General features: G+C 44.6%; 1 protein-coding gene across 1 annotated transcript in view; it reads left to right on the top strand.

Annotated features, from left to right (window-relative positions):
• LOC123835732 (cytochrome c oxidase assembly factor 1 homolog) overlaps nt 1-11,298 on the top strand; it is a 103,089-nt gene extending 91,791 nt beyond the window's left edge. Inside the window, 6 exon segments of the mRNA XM_045864940.3 lie at nt 591-711; nt 2,746-2,824; nt 2,827-2,844; nt 4,849-4,997; nt 8,885-8,961; nt 9,861-11,298. Of these exon segments, the coding sequence (XP_045720896.2) occupies nt 2,761-2,824; nt 2,827-2,844; nt 4,849-4,997; nt 8,885-8,961; nt 9,861-9,960 (408 nt within the window). The 5' untranslated portion in view covers nt 591-711; nt 2,746-2,760 and the 3' untranslated portion in view covers nt 9,961-11,298.
• The last annotated feature ends 7,725 nt before the right edge of the window (nt 11,299-19,023 follow it).

The following is a 19,023-nucleotide window of genomic DNA, read 5'->3' as shown; positions in this document are numbered from 1 at the left end:
CAGGTTACTGATCTGTTAAATGGGGATGATAAAGTAGTTCCTGCTTCATGGGGTGATTGGGAGAATTAAATGAATTATTGTATGCACAGTGCTTAGAATGTAGGTGCCAAGTACCTAATAGTGAGAGATATGTGTTATCTATTATCATTATTATTAAAGTCTGTGCACACACTTAATACACTGTTGTTTCTTTTTAACCCTGAGAAACTGTCTTTAATTCATGGTGTACAGCTTCTATTGATAGCGTCTCATTTTGGTGGGCGGCTGCCTGGCCCCAGGCTTATGCGCACTGTGGTCAAATACCTGCCGCGGGTCCTGCCCCTCCCACACCAGTTTTCTGATTGCTGCAAGAGATACATAACACACACAGGAAAGAGCAGGCTTTGTTGTCTCTTCTTAATACGGCAGAAGAGAAAAGGGGGGAAACCAGGGCCCTTTATAGACAAGGCTTGTTTTGGAATTTAAACCTAACTTCTTATTCATGTTGCAAGGCTTGGATTGGTAATAAATCTTGGCTGTCTTAAAACTGGAAATCAGAGAGAATTGGGTTTGGAGAGTGATTTTAATGTAAAATCTTTATCTAATTGCAGAGCAACTTTCCTTTGATGGTTTTCAAGAAGGCTGTGCTGTGAAGTGGTAAAGGTAATGAACGTTCTGGGGCCATGTTCGCCATTAGAACCTGCCGGAGTATTCTCAAGTTAGACAGTAGATGTAAGTTGCTCCCTCAACAACTCGAGTTTTTCCTGGTCTCTGGTGTCCACTTGTGACTGTAACTTCACATGAGAGATGGGATGGCCATTCTCTGCGTTGTTTCAGGACACTTTTCCCTCCATGCCTCCTGCCAACTTTAGAAACTACAGCCTTGTGGGGAAGTTCTACTTGAGTCACGCTCACTGCCCCACCCTCCTGAACTGTCCTTCACATTAAGCAAGATGTGATTCATGCATTTTTTGGAGATGCTCTGACCATTTTCATTATGAGACTGAATGGCTTTTCCCAGATCACATTGCTGTAATTGACTTACATGCAATTTGGTAAATATTCTTACACGCTACCCAGCACTGCCAAAACTGTCACAGCAGTCCCACTACATGTGTCTGGGGTTTCAACGGCCTTCTCTTAGTTGAATAAAACTGCGTATAAGTAAATTAATATGAGGATGATCTATAGCTTCACCCTCCCTAATTTGATATGTTGATGAAAATCCTTTCCATACATAAACCTCAGTTTGATGTTATTTTCGTGTAGAACTGGTAACCTTTAGCCCTATCTGAGGGTGTGTTTAGTTCTCAGGTCCCAGAAAGAATATCCACATGAGGAACTTTCTCCAACAGGCCTATGGATTCATGTCCCTACAGGTTTCAGAAACGATAAGCAGACTGTAGTTACTACTCTCTGTATTCTAGAAGGTAAAGGAGGGGATGGTGAGAATATAGATACCGTGACTCAAAGGTCCAGCCAGCGGAGGACCTAGTATTATGCCCAGTTCTCTTGCACGGCGATGCCTTGGACCCCTGTACGTCCCATCAAAGGCTTTGTCCTAAAGAAGCACATAAAATCTACGGTTAAATCTTCAAATGGGGACATAAACACTTCATCTTTCCCTTTATATAAACTGGGATTTCCATTTCCGTCCAAAATCTCATTTCTTTTTGGAGAAATATCAACAAAGACAGAGGAATTTACCTAAATCTCATGGAGGGTGAGGGTGCCCCGATGTAGTGTTCGTGGTCAAAGCAAACTGGAAGCCTACAGAAAGAATCTGACTCATAGGCATTTTGTTGGGGTTTTTTTTTTGTTGTTGTTGTTGTTTTTCAGTTGGTTGTCCACATTTAGAATTAGAACAGTTTCCCATAAAAGACCTCTTGAAATACTGGAAGATCCATTCAGATTTGGCCCACATTAACCACTGTCAGCTGGAGCTGGGTTGAAGCTGTGCCTTGGCTGGGCCATGCGCTCCTCACTTTTCAGTGTCTGCTCTCATTTATGTGACTATTGTGGTCCTGTGGGCATTTGAATGGTGACCCGGATCGAAGCCAGTGTCCTACTCTGTTTTATGGCCGGGTATCTTACAGCTTCGCAGAAAGGCCCCGGCCAGGTGTGAGCAGTGGTTACCTGGCCGCCGGGAAGGAGGCTACTGGGTGCCATTGAGGCCCAGGGGCTGCTCCAGGCCCCACCCAGGCCTTCAGGAGGCAGGAGCTAAGGCCAGGTGGGTGTGGTGTGCTGACTCAGCTGAGCTGGCTCCTCTCCATCTCTTCGTTCATCCCGAAAGTCATGACCACAGTTTCCTCATCCAGGGGGTGGGACATTTTTCAAAATATGAAAGAACGCAGCCAGTGACCACGCCGGCCCATTCGTAGGCTCATCAGGCCAACTATTGCTACAAAAGGATAAGCTTCCTGTTTACCAGCGGGCATGAGACAAAGTGGTTGTGCTTCCTGGCCACACAGGACTTGGCACACAGGCTGGGTTCTGTCCGAAAAGACAACAGGGCTGAATGCTTGCTCTGTGCTCAGCCATCGCCCCCACGGCCTGTGTCCTGGATGTGGGCCACTCTTGGGAGGGCACTTCTGCTTTGGCTCCAGAACCAGCCCTGGCTTTCTGAAAGGAAGCAAACAGGGAAGGTGGCCTCGCCTCCTGACTGGCTTCCTCTGCAGCTTTCCTTTCTCTGTGGGGCCCCATCCAGGCAAAGGCCCTAGGCAGAAACCTGAATTTAACAAAAAATTCATGTCTTTTGTTTTCAAGTCTCCAGGAAGCAAAATGCCATGGTCTCAGGGGAAACTGGTCTTTTATTCCAGCGTGGTGGCCAGTGGGACCTGTACCTTACATATTGCCTGATACAAAGTAAGTATCCAGCAAACCAAGCCGCCCCAGGCAGGCTTCCTCCTAGCGCTCTCACCCCTGCTCCTCCATCAAAGGAAATACTTCAGATGCTTTCGGCAGATTAGAGAGAGGAGGAGGGGGCTATTTTTAGAAGCCGTACACCATTCCCATTGGCTATAGCTTCCTGCTTATCCTCTGATCCCAGTTTTTCCTGGAACTACACGTGCATATAAAAGGACCAGGCTTCGTTTGTATCAGAAGCCTTGTAAAAAGCAAGATGGGCTTTCACTCCGGTGCGCACATGAGAGATCCCTTCAGATTTCTGAGATGATATAAAGAAGAGAGGGAAGGGGAGTAGCAGATGGTTCACAGGTGGGGAAAACTGGCTGTTTCTCAAGTGTTGTCAGCCTGTTTGCCCCGCCATTCTCTGCTGTTGATTGAGTGGAGGAGGGGACCTTGAGCAAGGGACTCTAAGCAGAGTCCAGGATGCAAAATCCTGACAGAAGCGCTTCCAGCCCCACTGCACCCAGATCTGAATTTGTAAAGACAGGCCACAATTACTGTGGGCAGCCCAGACATTTAAGGTCATTTCAGTGCTATTGGTTGCAAAGCAGCAGCAGTTTTTTTCTAGGCTGACTTTCTTTGAAGGTCCTTTATGCCTGCCCAGCTTGGCTTCTCACCCTGACTGTGTGCCATTTTCACTTCCTGCCCGGGTGGGAGTATCACCAGCAGACCGGCAAAGACAGCTCAGTGGCCTTTGCATACATTCTTCCCCATCTTCCTTCGGAGTTGGCCCACAGGTCCCTGAGTCTGAGGTGGCCTGAGATGAGCACTGCCAGGGATAATTCAGACTGGAATACCTCCGTCTCCTCTCCCCTCTGCCTCAGGGATGGGGACAGGGCACAACCCCATTTTGTGGGTCCAGTGACTGCCGACCTTCCCCCCACCGACGAGGCTGGCGTCGTCCAGTAGAGACAGCTGAATCTCTGCACTGCCGGTGTGGCCTCGTTGGGGGGTCTCTCACCTCAGTTATCTGTGTGATGAGGGATAATATCAGTGTCTGTGCATGAGGTTGTTTTATAATAAAGCTCACAACCTGTGAGATACTGAGAATTGTGAGATGTATGAAATATTGAGAACAGTGTCTAACCATGGAAATCTGGACCCAGCTTCTGCTCCTCCTTTTTCTGTCTTGGCTGGCACCTGTTCATGCCTGCAAGCCCCTGCAAGCCCCTGCAAGCCCACCACTGGGAAGCAGCCCAGGAGGAGCGTTCTCCCTGGCATCTCCAGGCTCAGGCTGGGAAGCTCTTGCTTGTGGCCTAACTGCAAGCCCTACTTGGGAAGCCTACCCTACAAGGGCAGCTTGTCTACCTTCCACCTTTAGAGAGATGCTTCCTGGAGTTACTAGTAGCCTTTGGGCCAAGAGGTGTATGTACCTGAGACTAAGAGATAAAGTTTAAAAGCTTTACCTACAGGAAATGTTGCCTTAAATCTAAACACTTTGACAAGTGAGCATTTTCAGTGTCTGTTTCTTGGCCCAAGGGTTTGTTGTTGTTGAAGTTGTGGTCTGTCTGATTTTATGCTGGTTTATCAGGACCTTCATCTGAGTGGAGGGAACAGTGTTTAGAAGTCCAGAGTCATGGGTTTGGGCCCCAGCTCTGCCGCAAACTAGCCGTGTCACTTTGAGCAAGTCATGGAGTCATAGGGCTTTAGAACTGAAAGGAAAGCTAGAGAAGATCCAACCCCTTAGATGAAGAAATGAGGCGGGAAATGAGAGATGGAGAAACTGAGGCACAGAAAGATCAAGTACCTCGCTCAGGTTTGTCTGCCACGTTCCTGCAGGTACTGACTTTCTCTCAAATGGACAGCTTAGAGTTAACCGTCCCTAATTATTTTTCCGTCCAGAAATTTCACATTTGTTTCTGTTTCCATGCTGTACATGAATTGTTTCCTCTAACTTTCTACGGAGAGTCTGACCAAGTTTAAAACAGAAAAGTAAATGTAACAACTGTCTTTCCCCTTTAGAGGCTTTTTCCAAGGCTACCTATTACCAGCAGGCATTGGAACACCTGCATGGCCACCCCGAGGCCCTGGAAGCCCTGGGCACTCCCCTCAATGTCCACTGTCTCTGCCTCACTGACAAGTACAACTTCGTGGACATTGCCGAAGCCCAGGTAACGTGCTTCCCTTGCAGCCCGCAGGCTGGCTGCCTACGGAAGGAAGTCGGGGAGAGGGCTGCCTTCATCCGGGGAGAGTCCTGGAGGGAGCTGGAGTAAGGACCCGGGATGAGAAAATCCATTAAGTAAAGCTGCGACTGGGCATTACTGAGCACCTTCTATAAAAGCACTACGGATTAATGTATTCTCATACATTCGTCTTCCTTTCTGAGGAATCAGTGCGGCGGGGCAGGCGGTGTTCTGGCTCGGGTCACCGTCTTGAACTGCAGGTCATAGGGAAGTGACCAGGGTGGTGGGCCACAGCGTGAGCTTTGAACTTGGAGCCCATCTGCAGCCAGTCAGTGCTCGTTCAAGTGTGAGCAGCTCTTTAAAGTGCAGTTTTCTCGCTTACTTGCACTGCTTCCATGGGGTGCCAGTCCATTTTCTCAGTTACGTCTTGTCTTTTCTAGGTCAGCTGATAGAGTCACCGAATACGAAACGCACTTACTCGTCTGTTTAACAAACATGTTTTGAGCGTGCGTCAAGTTAAAGGAATGGTTCTGGGCTCTGTGGGGAAGGCAGAGATGCCGAAGGCTTTCAGGGCTGTAGTTCAAAATCTCCAAGGAAGGCCAGGTGAAGCAAACGCTGTAGCAGTGGCCCAGGAGGGAGCAGGTAGCAAGCTGGGATACTGGTGGAGGGAAGAGAGTGCCAGGCTAAGGAGCAGCATGCACGCGAAGGCAGGTGGCTGTGGTCGCTGCTATGTGAACTCAGCGGAGGGGTAGGCTGCCGGGCGCGGTGCGGGCAGAGCGTGGGCTGCGCTGCGGGGCCGTGACGTCATCGTGGGAGGTGTGCACCTGATTCTGGGGCCAGCAGGAGCCATGAGGACTTTAAGGATAAGAGGGAGATGCTCTCGGGCGCCTGGGTGGCTCAGTTGGTTAAGCGACTGCCTTCGGCTCAGGTCATGATCCTGGAGTCCCGGGATCGAGTCCCGCATCGGGCTCCCTGCTCAGCAGGGAGTCTGCTTCTCCCTCTGACCCTCCTCCCTCTCCTGCTCTCTGTCTCTCATTCTCTCTCTCAAATAAATAAATAAAATCTTTAAAAAAAAAAAAAAAAGAGGGAGATGCTCTCATCCAGGGGGGTTTTTGTTGTTACTGTTGTTTTTAGTAATGTTTTTAATGGGAATAGTTTCATTGGGCTTTTTTTTCCTACAAAAGCCATTCGTGCTCAAGATTTTGATAAAAATAGTTGATCTAGCTTTAGAAGAAGGTAAGTGCATGCTGATTGACAGGAAAGCAGTGTGGTCATGCAGGTGTGTGGCGGTGAGAGATGAGCCAGAGCTGTGGCTCGGTTCTGTCAGGAGAGGGGTGGGTCAGAGGTCACGCTTTAGTGCCCGACAGGGGTGAGTGGACAGGTGGTAGTACCACTCCGTGAGAGGAGGAGCCCAGGAGGAGGAAAGGGAGGGGGCGGGCAGATCCAGGGTGCCCACTGCGGGCCACATGGCGTCAGGTCTTTCACACCACGTGGTATGGCTCCTCTGTGTGTCCCCATCGGCCGGATCCCCGCAAGCACAAGAACCTGGAAAGGCCAAGGGTGGGGTCTGGCTGCTCACTGTGCGTCCGGCACAGAGCACAGGGCCTAGCTTTGATGCTCAGGCACGCAGCTGAGGGCGGTCGATGCGGCATCAGTTCTGTGGTCTGGTGCCCCGATGGGTGGTTGACACCATGGGGGCTGTGTGGGGAAGCTCCGCTGGTCGGGTCCAGCTTCCCCTCTGGCCCGGCATCCTGGCCCACGCCGAGAGTGTGGTGCCGAGAGCACGTCACCCTGGGCTCCTGCAGACCCATGGCCGTGTCGGCGTGGTCCCGGCTTCGGGCTTCTGCTGCTTGGCAGACACTGTGGCTCCAGAGTGACGGGAGTTCGGGGCTGCTGCCCCAGGGCCGCCTGTCACACCAGCTCTTGTTCTCGGTTTATGGAGCACGTGCGACATCTTCTCGGCAGTCTTCACCTCCTTCCTTTACATCAGCTGTTTGTGTCTACAGCACATGCCGGTTTCTCCCACAGTCCTGTTCGTGGCTCGTGTATTTTGTCCACAGCTAAGAAGGGCCGGTGGTTCATGAGGTAGTTGTCGTACCGAAGGGTATTTTTTCCCGAGTGTACGTGCGAAGTAGTTACTACCTACCCAGGTTTTGGTGTGGCAGACGTTCAGCTTTACTCTTTGGCAGGGCCTGGTCAGTGAAGAAACGAGTCTGTGCAGCGCCTTGTCGGCCCCCGGAGAAACAGCTGTCTGAAGTGCAGACATTGACCCCTCATGTTTGCTGCTCTTCATAATCCTGCTTGCTTCTGTCCTTCCCCCCACCTTTCTTTTGTTTTCTTTTAGCATGCAGAGATGCTCAATCTGGGCTCTGTTGTTTGATTTTATTTTATTTTAATTTTTTAAAGCCTTTTTTTAAAGATTTTTTTTATTAGAGAGAGAGAGAGAGGGAACACAAGCAGGGAGAGAGGGCCAGAGGGAGAAGCAGGCTCCCCGCAGAGCAGGGATCCCAATGCAGGACTCGATCCCAGGACCCTGGGGTCATGACCTGAGCCGAAGGCACCCAGGCTTAATTTTATAATCCCGAGAAGAGCTGTGGCTCTGTTCCAAAAGTGGAACCTTGAGGAACTGCCTTAATGTGACGAGGTGACTGCTTATTCACGTGGGGTATGAGGGGGCTCCTTTTTTTAAACCGTGGGTTTTTTTTTCTCTTTTATTATGAAAAGTTTCAAACAGACAGAAAAGATAAAAGAATTCACACTGTGGCACCCATGTAACTGCTACCTGGATTCTACAACTAGAGTTGATCCTTGAATGACACTGATTTGAACTGCATGGTCCCACTTAATACGCAGAGTTGTTTCCATACAGTACAGTACTGTAAATGTATTTGCTCTTCCTTATGGTTTTCTTAACACTTTTTCCCCTAGCTTATTTTATTGTAAGAATACAGTATAGAATACATATAACACACAAAGTATGTGTCACTCGACTATTTATGTTATTAGTAAGTCAACAGTAGGCTATTCGTAGTTAAGTTTTGGGGAAGCCAAAAGTTAGATGCAGATCTTGAAATCTTGTTCAAGGGTCGGCTGTAATATTTTACTTGATTTGCTTTATCCCATATCTGTTCATCTAGTCATATCTCTGTCCATGAATACATTATTTTCAAACATCCATACACTTCATTTAAGCACATAAGCAACATATCATTAACCAGAGTTTAATATTTGTTTATGGTTCTTTTTTTTTTTTTTTGAGGTAAAACTTGCATTCAGGGAAAGGTACAAATCTCTTATTTGATGAATTTTAATAAATGCATACACCTGTGCAACTCAAGCCCCCATCTAGATGTAGACTGTTCACATCGCGTCAGAGTCCCGCATGCTCTTCCCAACTGATCCTCTCACGTCCCTCAGCACCCCCTAGAGACAGCCACTTTCTGTTATTTTTTCCCAGCCTAGTTTAGCGTGTTCCGGAACTTGAAATCATGCATTATATACTCTTGGGTAAGGTCTTGCACTTGGCGTGTCTTTGAGATCCGTATTGTTGGATGTATCTGTAGTTTGTTCTTTTGTAGCAGTGGCTTTTTGAATATCATTGTAAGTACTCAGAGCATTGAGTTTGCACATAAGGTCCCTTTGCCAAATAGGAGGACTGCCATTGACCTCGCCAAACCCTCCACAGAGGGGCAGGACATTTGGATGGAGCCAGATGGAAAATCAGGTCAATTCTACAAGCTAGGCTCAGTTAGAAAACAACCGATTCTGTGAAGGATCATTGGACTTCTTTGGGTTCACTCTAAAAACATCATTTTTTTCATTTCCTTAGAGGACAACAATGTATCCAATTGTATCTCATATTTTTAACCCCCCAGTTGAAGATTCCTGTCTCTGGACCCAAGTCAGAGGGCCATCTGCATGTCATCTCATCAAGAGATGCCCCCTTTCAGAGGTATTGGGAAGGTGGGTGGGAATGGGGGGGAACTTTCTGATGGAAACAATACTGATTCCCATTTTCACTTGTAGTGAAATGATTGCAGGAATAGGAATTTGTTTTTCAAAGCTTGAAAAGTTTCACAGCCTGGACACCAAGCCAGTGTGTTGGCTCTTAGCTTAGTCCAGACATTTTATCCAGTACAATCTACTGAATTGTCCTCTCCTTGTATTGCTGACTGGGAAGAACTTTCCAGTTACCGTGGTCTAGATCTACGATAATTGACGCTGTGTTACAGCTTCTAACGCTACTGTCTCCCGGTCGTTACAAATGACTAAAGTCATGGGTTCCCATTCCAGAATTATTCATCACATTCTTTATATAAGATCTCCACCCCAGTAATTGGCTTTTCTTGTCTGGTTGCCAACAGCTACATTCACTCACTTCCCCCTCGGGAGGCCTCTCTCAGAGATGCTTGCTCTTTAGCCAAGATGCGTTTTAATTCCCCAGGACAAAAGGTGCAGGCGGCCCCCAGGCAACCCCCACCTGCTTCCCCCTGGGCTCGTTGACCCCTGAGCCTGGGATTAATGAAGTTGCTGGCTGAGTTCCAGCCAGGAATCGGAGGTGGGTGTGAATTAGGAAATGGGGGATAAGCTGCGCCGTCTCTTTCGTGGTGCCCCTTCCATTCTCCTGTCATTCATTCTTTGTTAAACTTGCCGTGACAGTGACGCTGGTGAAACAGTGAGAGGCCCTATTACAATGTTAAAACCTTCTGTGAACGTAGCTCCAATATACAGTAGTGTTGAAGACTTTTAAGACATTATTCAAAAAACGACTGCTGTTTTTTTTCTTTTTCCCGACCATGTCTTTTGCCTTGGTGTACGTGAGTAGAGAGACTATCTTCTGGTTTCTCTCAGGTGGCACCTTCAGGAGGTCTTCTTAAAGCTTGAGGATGGTCAGCAGATTCCCATGTTCAAGCTCAGTGGGAACACTGGTCGTGAAGTAAAAAAGGAGTAAAGAGGATCAGAAAGACTCCGCTTGCTGCAAACACGGCCCTTACCTCATTGCCACGTGCCCTCCGTGACTGGGAGCCAGGCGTCCAGCCGCAGGGGTGATTGGATGCTCTGGCATATGGTAGTTTCGGTATAATTCTAATTTGACCACAACTACTGTGGGGTTTTTTATCAGAAATGAAAGTATTACTATAAATTTATAAAGATTTAATTGATAGTTCACTGTCTAAAAACAAAGTACAGAATAAAAGGAATCGGTAAGATGTTTGTTAATTTTTGCTAGTTCTCATCTTTCCTTTTTCCTCCCCCCTCCCCCACTCCCCAGAGTTTTCAGTTCCATCAGTGAGAAGACCCAAGACTTACTAGCACTGAAGAGGTCTCTAATTGTTAACATTAGAATGCCCTACCCTGAATTCGTGTGGCTAAGTAGCTTGTGAACATTCTCAATCCCTTGGGAATATTTATTTTTTTTGCTTCACTGTTGTTGTTTTTTTTTATTTTATTTTTTTTTATTTATTTGAGACAGAGAGAATGAGAGACAGAGAGCATGAGAGGAAAGAGGGTCAGAGGGAGAAGCAGACTCCCTGCCGAGCAGGAAGCCCGATGCGGGACTCGATCCAGGGACTCCAGGATCATGACCTGAGCCGAAGGCAGTCGCTTAACCAACTGAGCCACCCAGGCGCCCTATTTCTGTTTTAGTCACCGGCTGTCTGCCTGATGGAAGATTTGCAAAATAACTGCTTTAATCCAAACATTTTGGAAGCTTAAAATATTCATATGTCTACATAGCACTTGCAAAACTAACTTAGGAATGGTAGCTTAAAGCTACAGGTCCTTATCCTTCTGTTCTGCAGACAACCCCATATTCAAGAAGCACACCTTTAGGTTTTACCTGTTTTTAGGGAACAGTATTATGACGTCAAAGATCTTCCATCCCTCTGAGCACCGCAGCTGATGAAAATCAGAAATCTGATACCTTTGCTTTGAAAAGGCCAGTTTCACCCCTTAATGTGGTTATAATTGCCTACAATAAAGGACATTCATGAGCTCTTTTCCTACTTAATATTAGGATATAATATATATAAGAATCTTAATATAAGAATCTTAATATTCTTTGGAGGGAAGCCTTTTAGAAAATATTGAGCTTAAACATGCTGGGAGAGCATGAGGCCTTTAATCGTTGGAAGTTATTTCTATTCTGGAGCTTGTTTCTTTAAAAACATACGTTCTTTGAATAGAGTTTAGAGCGAAAAGTGAGTCTTCCCTGAGAGCACTTTTGCCCTGTGTTTGTTGATAAACACTACAGTCTGTACAATCTTTTAAAGTAAATGGTAACATTGTATACACAGTTTGTGCTGCTTTATTCTTTAAAAGTTACTGTTTATTGTATATGTGTCAGTTTATGTATTGCTTCATATCGGATTGTTCTCCAACTTTTACTTCCTTACAGTGTTTGCTTGGTTTTCTTCATGCTGTTGCCAAATCATAGAAAAGCAGGGCCTGAGTGGGTCATCTGCTCTGAAGTCAGAGCAAGTGACAGTTTTTGTTTGTGTAGAGTTTGAATTAAGAGACTTTAATCTGGGTGCCTGGGTGGCTCAGTTGGTTAAGCGACTGCCTTCGGCTCAGGTCATGATCCTGGAGTCCCGGGATCGAGTCCCGCATCGGGCTCCCTGCTCAGCGGGGAGCCTGCTTCTCCCTCTGACCCTCCTCCCTCTCATGCTCTCTCTCTCTCTCATTCTCTCTCTCAAATAAATAAATAAAATCTTTAAAAAAAAAAGAGAGACTTTAATCTGACAGGAAATAGTATTAGATCATGAAAAGATCCTTCATTTCTATTTGGAAGCCACCATCTTGGGTGCTTTTTCCAGTTAAGTTTACTTCCTTGTATGTAATTATTACTTTCTGGTATGATTGTGGGACAGGCCGGAACTTGGGTCGTTGCAGTAGACAGACCGGGTCTTTCCTTGCTTTGAGCATAGCGACGATGTGTATTTGCAGCCCACTGCTTCCTGTGTGTCCAGTAATCACTGTGACTCAGCCATCGACTCCACTAACTACTCCTCGAGGTCATCTCGTAATCCACACGGTCGTCAGAGGAAAGGGCAACTCTTCCCCATAAGCAATTTGAGCAAGGGCCCCTGGCATACCCTCTAATAGGCAGGACAGCCCAGGGACTGGAGAAGGGGCTTCACGAGAATTATAAGAATTGTAAAAACCGGGGAGGAGAGAGCACAGCCAACAGATTAGAAGTCACAGCCAACAACGGTAGCATGACTCCCCCGTGCCTTTCCCCTGCAAGATGTGGCACGCTCTCTGCCCTGGAAGTTGCGTAGCAGCTGGCGTGCTGAGTGGGTGGCGAGGGACTGGAGAGTCACAGACTATTAGGATACTGTGGCAAGAGTTTCAGGCAGTGGTGCTGAAATGGAGAAGCGTGTGTGACTGTTGAGGAGGAAATCTAGGAGTCTGATGGGCCTTGAGATCTGGGACTTCAGACAAGTGCAGAGAGCCAACACAAGAAAAGGCCTCAGCGGAAGCAGTGTGAGCTGTGCCCCAGAAATCAGATACCCAGTTTGGCCAGGGTATAGGTTAGCTGAAGACACAGTAAAAGAAAGCCCTGGAAAGGTAAGTGGGCCGTGCCATGTGCCAGCGCTACATTTTGCATGTGGCTGTGGCCATCGTAGATTTTGGAGTGAGCACAGGCTTCTACAGTTCATGAAGGTTTAAGAGCCCATGATGAATGTGTCATGACAGGGCCGGTAGGACTACCAGTAAATCGCACATTTTACTGTCAGTTACTCCACTGTTCGAGAATTGGCTTCCTCCTCCCTCTCTTCCCTTCAACCATCCCCAGTCCGGGGACTTGATAATACCTGATAAGACAAGGTCTCAACTCCCGGTTTTGGTAAAGTTGCTTACAGCAGAGGGGAAGCTGAAATAAATTACATGTACATGAAACCTCCCGAACTTGACAAACAGTGGTCTCTGGTCTCCGGCCCAGTGGAAAGGTCAAGGGAATGCTCAGTAGGCAGCAGCTCGAGGGTTTTCTGGAGGCAACCAGCCTTAGGCCACGTGACTCTTTGGTGTTTTCAGTTAGTCCGTATGAAAAATATGACTAAATACCAAGCGCCTGGCTTACAAGTGAGGCAATGTTTACACTGCTTGTCGGGATGCTTGGGCAAAAGCTGCTGGTCCACACGGGAGGCCTGATGACCACAGGGGTCAAGGAGGTGGCGGAAGGATGTTGGGAAAACCTCCAGTCCCCACCCACAGGATTCTCGCCTCCTTAGTAACCTGCTCACGGTCCAGGCTTGCCTTTTGGCCAACTTCAGCAGAGTTGTTCAGTTGAAAGTACTGTCAGGAACATGTACAGAAAAACTGGCATTTTACAATCCCGGGTAGAATAGTGGGAGATGAGAAAACAGGCCTATCAGACAAGGGTATGTATCACAGATCACATGCACTATTTTAAATGTCTCGTATCACCAAATAATAAGCCTTTGAGGCAGAAATTATTTTTCCTCCACCATATAATACTTAGCTTTTAAATTTAGCTACCACATTAGTGTCAGTCACCTTGCAGTCTTGAGTAATTATTACTTCCAAGTTAGTTTTATAAAGTGAGAAACTATAGACCAATCTCTCCCATGAATGTTGTTGCAAAATTCAAAGTTTTAGCAAACTGAGTCCAGTGACACATAGTAAGTGGTCTGTTGTATTATTTTCCACAAAATATTGTGGTGCCTATCCCTTTGCAGTGCCCTCCTCTATGAGAAGATTATATATCCCTGCCTTGAACTTAGGTGTCACCCTGTGGCTTGTTTTGGCCAATGAATTTGTGAGTGGAAGTGACAGGCAAGACTTCTGAGTAGAAGCTTTAAGTGCCAGCCCTTGGTTCCCCATGTCCTCTTTTCCCTCTTCCCTAAAATCAGTAATGTTCTGGACTGCAGCTACTTCAGGGGCTTAGGTCCTGGAGTGAAGATACGTATGTAAAAGAGCTTATAGCTGACGCACAGTGAGACAGGCAGCATGAACGAGAAATAACCATCATAAGCCCCTAAAATCAGGGGCCATTTCTGCATCAGCTTAATCTAGCCTATTGTAATTGTTAACATTGACTAAGAGAGATTTATTTCAGGAATGCAAGATGGTTCAATAGATTAATAGAGCTAAGGAGGAAAATTATACTTTTATACATATGGGAAGGCACTGACATAGTAAAAACAATTAAATGAGAATCGAGAGTTCCTCTCGCAAAGGGGAGTGCATGCACATACGCGTATTCCCCAAAGCCAGCATCTTACTCAATTGGAAAACAACCAGAGGTTTTTTCCATTCAAGTCAGAAACAAGATAAGGATACACCATATCCCCTATTGTTTAACATTGTGTTGTATCCAATGTAGTTAGGCAAAAAATAAATGAAAAAAGCAAGAGGCCTAAAAACTAGGAAGAGTAAAGCAGGTGCTGTTTTTGTAGATGAGATGATTATGTATCTGCAAAACCCAAAAGAATCTGTGGAAAACTACAGAGTATTTGGTAGAGGATGTAAGAGTAATATATAGAAACAATCTTCTTCACATATACAAATAATAACCAGTTAGAAGAAATAATGGAGATCAGACCCTATCTATGGTAGCAAAAACCAAATTATTTAGGAAAAAAACTTAGCAAGAAATCTGCCAAATTTACATGAGAAGTGCTAGAACACTACTGACAGATACAAAAGTACAACTGGACAGGTGGAAAGACCTACCACATTCATGGATAGCAAGGTTCTTCATCAGAAAGATGCCAGTCCTCTCGGAGTAAAATTTAATGTGATACTGATAAAAATAACATTAGGGATTTTTTTAAAGTTAGATAAGCTAATTAGTTGTAAACGCATTAGGAAGAATAAGCAAGGTAGCCAGGAAATCCCTGCAAAGAGCAAGAGCAAGGAGGGAGGGCTTGTCTTGTCAGACAAAACATACTTAGAAATGAATAATGCAATCCTGACACACGAAGAGACGGTGCGGTCCAAGTGCACATGGAAACCTGGTTATGATAATAGGTAGCATCCAAGTCAGGGGAGGAGTGGAAGACATCTGAAAAATGATGATAGTTGATAGCTAGATGCAAAAGATAAAAACCTGATCGCTATGCAAAAAGATAACCTCAGATCCGTTGTTCACCATACAAATTCCAATTAGATCAAAGATCTAAATGTAAAAATGAAACCATCTAGATACTAGCAAAAATACAGGTAACTCTTAGAACCTGGAAGTAGAGAAACTTTTCCAACCATGAGTCACCATCTACAGGTGATAAGGGAAATTAATAAACTTGACTATATAAAAACAGATTTCTGCATGTCTAGAAATAAAACAAAAAGCAAGTGATAAACTGGGGGAAATATTTACATTTTTTTAAAAGATGTATTTATTTGAGAGAGGGAGAGTGGGGGGGGTTAGGGGCAGAAGGAGAGGGAGAGAGAATCTCAAGCAGACTCCCCGGTAAGCACGGAGCCTGAAACGGGGCTCCATCCTGCGACCCCACGTGACCTGAGGGGAAACCAAGAGCCAGACATTCAACCAACTGAGCCACCCAGGTGCCCCAATATTTACAATTTAAATCACAAAAGTTAATATCCCTAATTTGTAAAGAGCAAAAGTAGAGAAAAACAGTAACCCAGTAGAAAAAGGAGCAAAGGATACTAATGAATTCACAGAAAAGAAACAAATGAATTTTAAACATATTAAAAAAAAATGCTCAACCTCATTCTTAAAAAGAATGCAAATTAAAACTAATGATATCATTTTTCTTCGAGCAAATTGGCAATAATCCCTAAGTTTGAGAACCTACTTTCTTGAAAGGCTGTGAGGAAACAGGCTCTCTTAAATTGCTGGTGGGAACACAGTGATACGAGTCTGTGGAGGGGAGCTTGACAATATCTAGAAAAACGTTACGTGCCTTCACCATTCGACCCCCAACCCCCTTTCTGAGACCGTATGCTAAAACGAAGCTGGCAAAAATACAAAATGCTATTTACATCCTATTATTTAATGAATACGATTTGTAATAGCAAAAAACTATAGCGACAAATCTAACCAAATATAACCAGAATATCCACCAACAAACTTTGAAACCTTTGATACTTTCACGTAATTGAGTATATATGTATATGCATATTGTAAATGTGTGTTTATGTTTACATTAGCTTCTACTTTAAAAGAAACAGTGGAGGGCGCCTCGGTGGCTCAGTCGTTAAGCGTCTGCCTTCGGCTCAGGTCATGATCCCAGGGTCCTGGGATCGAGCCCTGCATCGGGCTCCCTGCTCAGCGGGAAGCCTGCATCTCCCTCTCCCACTCCCCCTGCTTGTGTTCCTGCTCTTGCTATCCCTCTGTCAAATAAATAAATAAAATCTTTAAAAAAAAAAAAAAGAAACAGTGGAGGGGCGGCTTTTTTTTTTATTTAAAGATTTTATTTATTTATTTAACAGAGAGAGACACAGTGAGAGAGGGAACACAAGCAGGGGGAGTGGCAGAGGGAGAAGCAGGCTTCCCGCTGAGCAGGGAGTCCGATGCGGGGCTCGATCCCAGGATGCTGGGATCATGACCTGAGCCGAATGCAGACGCTTAATGACTGAGCCACCCAGGCACCCCTCAAGTGACTTTTAAGACACTTCTGACTCAGCATCCTTGGTGGGATATATTGTAATGGCAAAAAGTAACCCCAAGAAATCTTCAATTGCATTCAGTGGGCTATGTTAGCACACATACATAGGTACATTTTATTCACACACACACACACACACAAACATACTTGAGACTTCTTCCTTTCCACATCTGTAACTTCCATCTCCAGCAGAAAGAAACTGGGCTCTCATTATCCTGGTATATTTACTAATTTGCTCAAGTCTAGAGCATACAAAGGGAGTTCCAGAATTGCTAACTTTAAAAAGCAAAAAAATCCCTACTAACTACAGAGTTTCACTTTTTTTTTTTTTTACATTTATAAAGGTAAGTTTTACAGTGAGATGCACACATCTTAAAGTGTACAATTCCATGGATTTTTACAAATGCGTGCACTCATGTAATCCATATTCTGTGAAATAGTGATCATTTCCATCACCTGGGAAAATTCCCTTGGGCTCCCCTCTAGTCAATTTCCTGCTTCTGCTGTGACCCCAGAGAAAGCCATGTATTGATTTTTTCACATAAATTTATTTTGGGTGCTTGAGATGTGCTTTAAAATACCCCAGTCATCAATGAATCTAGATTACAAAATTGTGATTGTTGAATGTTATTGGTTGATGAGTACATAGGGCTTTATTTTACCGTTTTTTCTATTTTTATGAATTTTTGAAATTGTCAATTTTTATGTTAAGTAGTATTTCAGTGTTTGTTCAGGGGTAGTCTCTTTTCCTGAATATTAAGGCCACTAAAACTCTCTTTATGCTCTTTCATGAATGCTTACCATAAACCATGAGTTTTCAAAGTAAGTGATAAATTAGGTATCATAACATCTCAGGCAAAACACCTTTCTTCTCCCCAGTATCCACTGTCCCTCCCTACTTTTCTCATAAAGCAAGTGATTTCATCTAAGTCAGGGTGGACATTATGGCAGGGATTTGCTTTAATATGGTGTTTATACAAAATATTAGAGACATTAGATCAGCAAGATTTACTCGTAACAGCTCAAAGGAAGAGGCTTTTAATATTGACCATTTCATTTCTAGTATACTAAAACCAAACTACTGTCCCCAAAGTCTACACTTGTTTACCAAAGAATCCCTTATCAAGCTGGGGGGCAGATTTTTTACATAGGGCAGTTTTTTAGGTCCCAATTTCAGTGGGATGATTTAAATGGAGATAAGAAACAACATAATCAAGGATACTTTAAAAGGAAACATCTAAGAGAATTATCCCACTCTGAAAAGATAACTTAAAGGCCGTGAGCATCTCAAAGGGAAAGGCAGTGTTGCTTGCTGCTTCTATTAAACACGGGGGATAAGCAAGACAGCTAAGTTCATCGCAAGAAAAGGAACTTGGAAGCAAAGTAGAGTGAAGTACTTGACTGAAATTTTAATATTAAAGATGATCCTATTGTGTTGGGTTTCTTTATCTACACAAAGAATTCACTGTGGAGAAAACGAAGCAAAAGCTGAAAGCTTTGGGAGCGCATCAAGGGTTCTGTATTCGGGATGCATGTTCCGAGGCAGTCCAGGGACCTTGCTCTGGAAAGCCCTAGTTATTTAAGACCTCACATGGGGCCTGGTGGGAAAGTCTTGTAGGATGGTTGTTAGAATCTTGTGTTGGTTTTGTTTAACCAGCAAAAAAGCATTTTTAAAAAGTGAAATCACTGAATTTCTCTTCCATTGCTGTATTGGTTGGCATAAAAGTTACATTACTTGCATTCTAATTTCATTCCCCACATGAAACTAGAAACTTAAGTGTCTTCCTTGAAAAAGATTCATGAAGTTTTCACTATGTAATATTAAGAAGCTGAAAGAAGGAAAATCTCGGATTTGTCTATTGCCATCCAACTGGGAAAAAAATAATGTACTCTTTTCTATAATATATTTAATGCACTTTTTGCTAATTTTATATCTCATTTGTGTGGTCCTCATTGATTTAGTTTTTATAGCCCAGTTAGCATCTTTCTTTGCCATTTACTGATTCTACTAGCAAACCACCTCCCAAATTCTCCCATTTTGCGAATGTAAATGTTGGCTATGCAAGAGCATGGTGGCACTATGAAACATCTGTTCTACTGATGGTGGTCCGGGAATTATGGCTTTGTGAAAAAGTTGCTCTTGTTGAGTAAAGAGTTAGCAGATGAGAAGACAAGACTTAATTCCTAGTCCTGGTCCTGACATTGACTTCAGTATCTCGAGGGCTCTATATTTGCCCAAGTAAAGACCACGAGTGCAAATTTAGCTGAGAGAAAGAAATAGGTACAGTATTATAACCATCACTGTAAATTGTAGCCAAAGATCTTCTTGTGTAACTTTAAAAGTTTAGAGATTTTTATTTTATTTTATTATTTTTTTTTAAGATTTTTTTTTTTTTTTTTTTTTTCATGAGAGA

This window comes from Mirounga angustirostris, unplaced genomic scaffold, assembly GCF_029215605.1.
Source record: "Mirounga angustirostris isolate CCGP_5_RB_7025 unplaced genomic scaffold, mMirAng1.0.hap1 SCAF_12, whole genome shotgun sequence".
Lineage (NCBI taxonomy): Eukaryota > Metazoa > Chordata > Mammalia > Carnivora > Phocidae > Mirounga > Mirounga angustirostris.
This window is presented reverse-complemented; position numbering and strand designations above follow the sequence as displayed.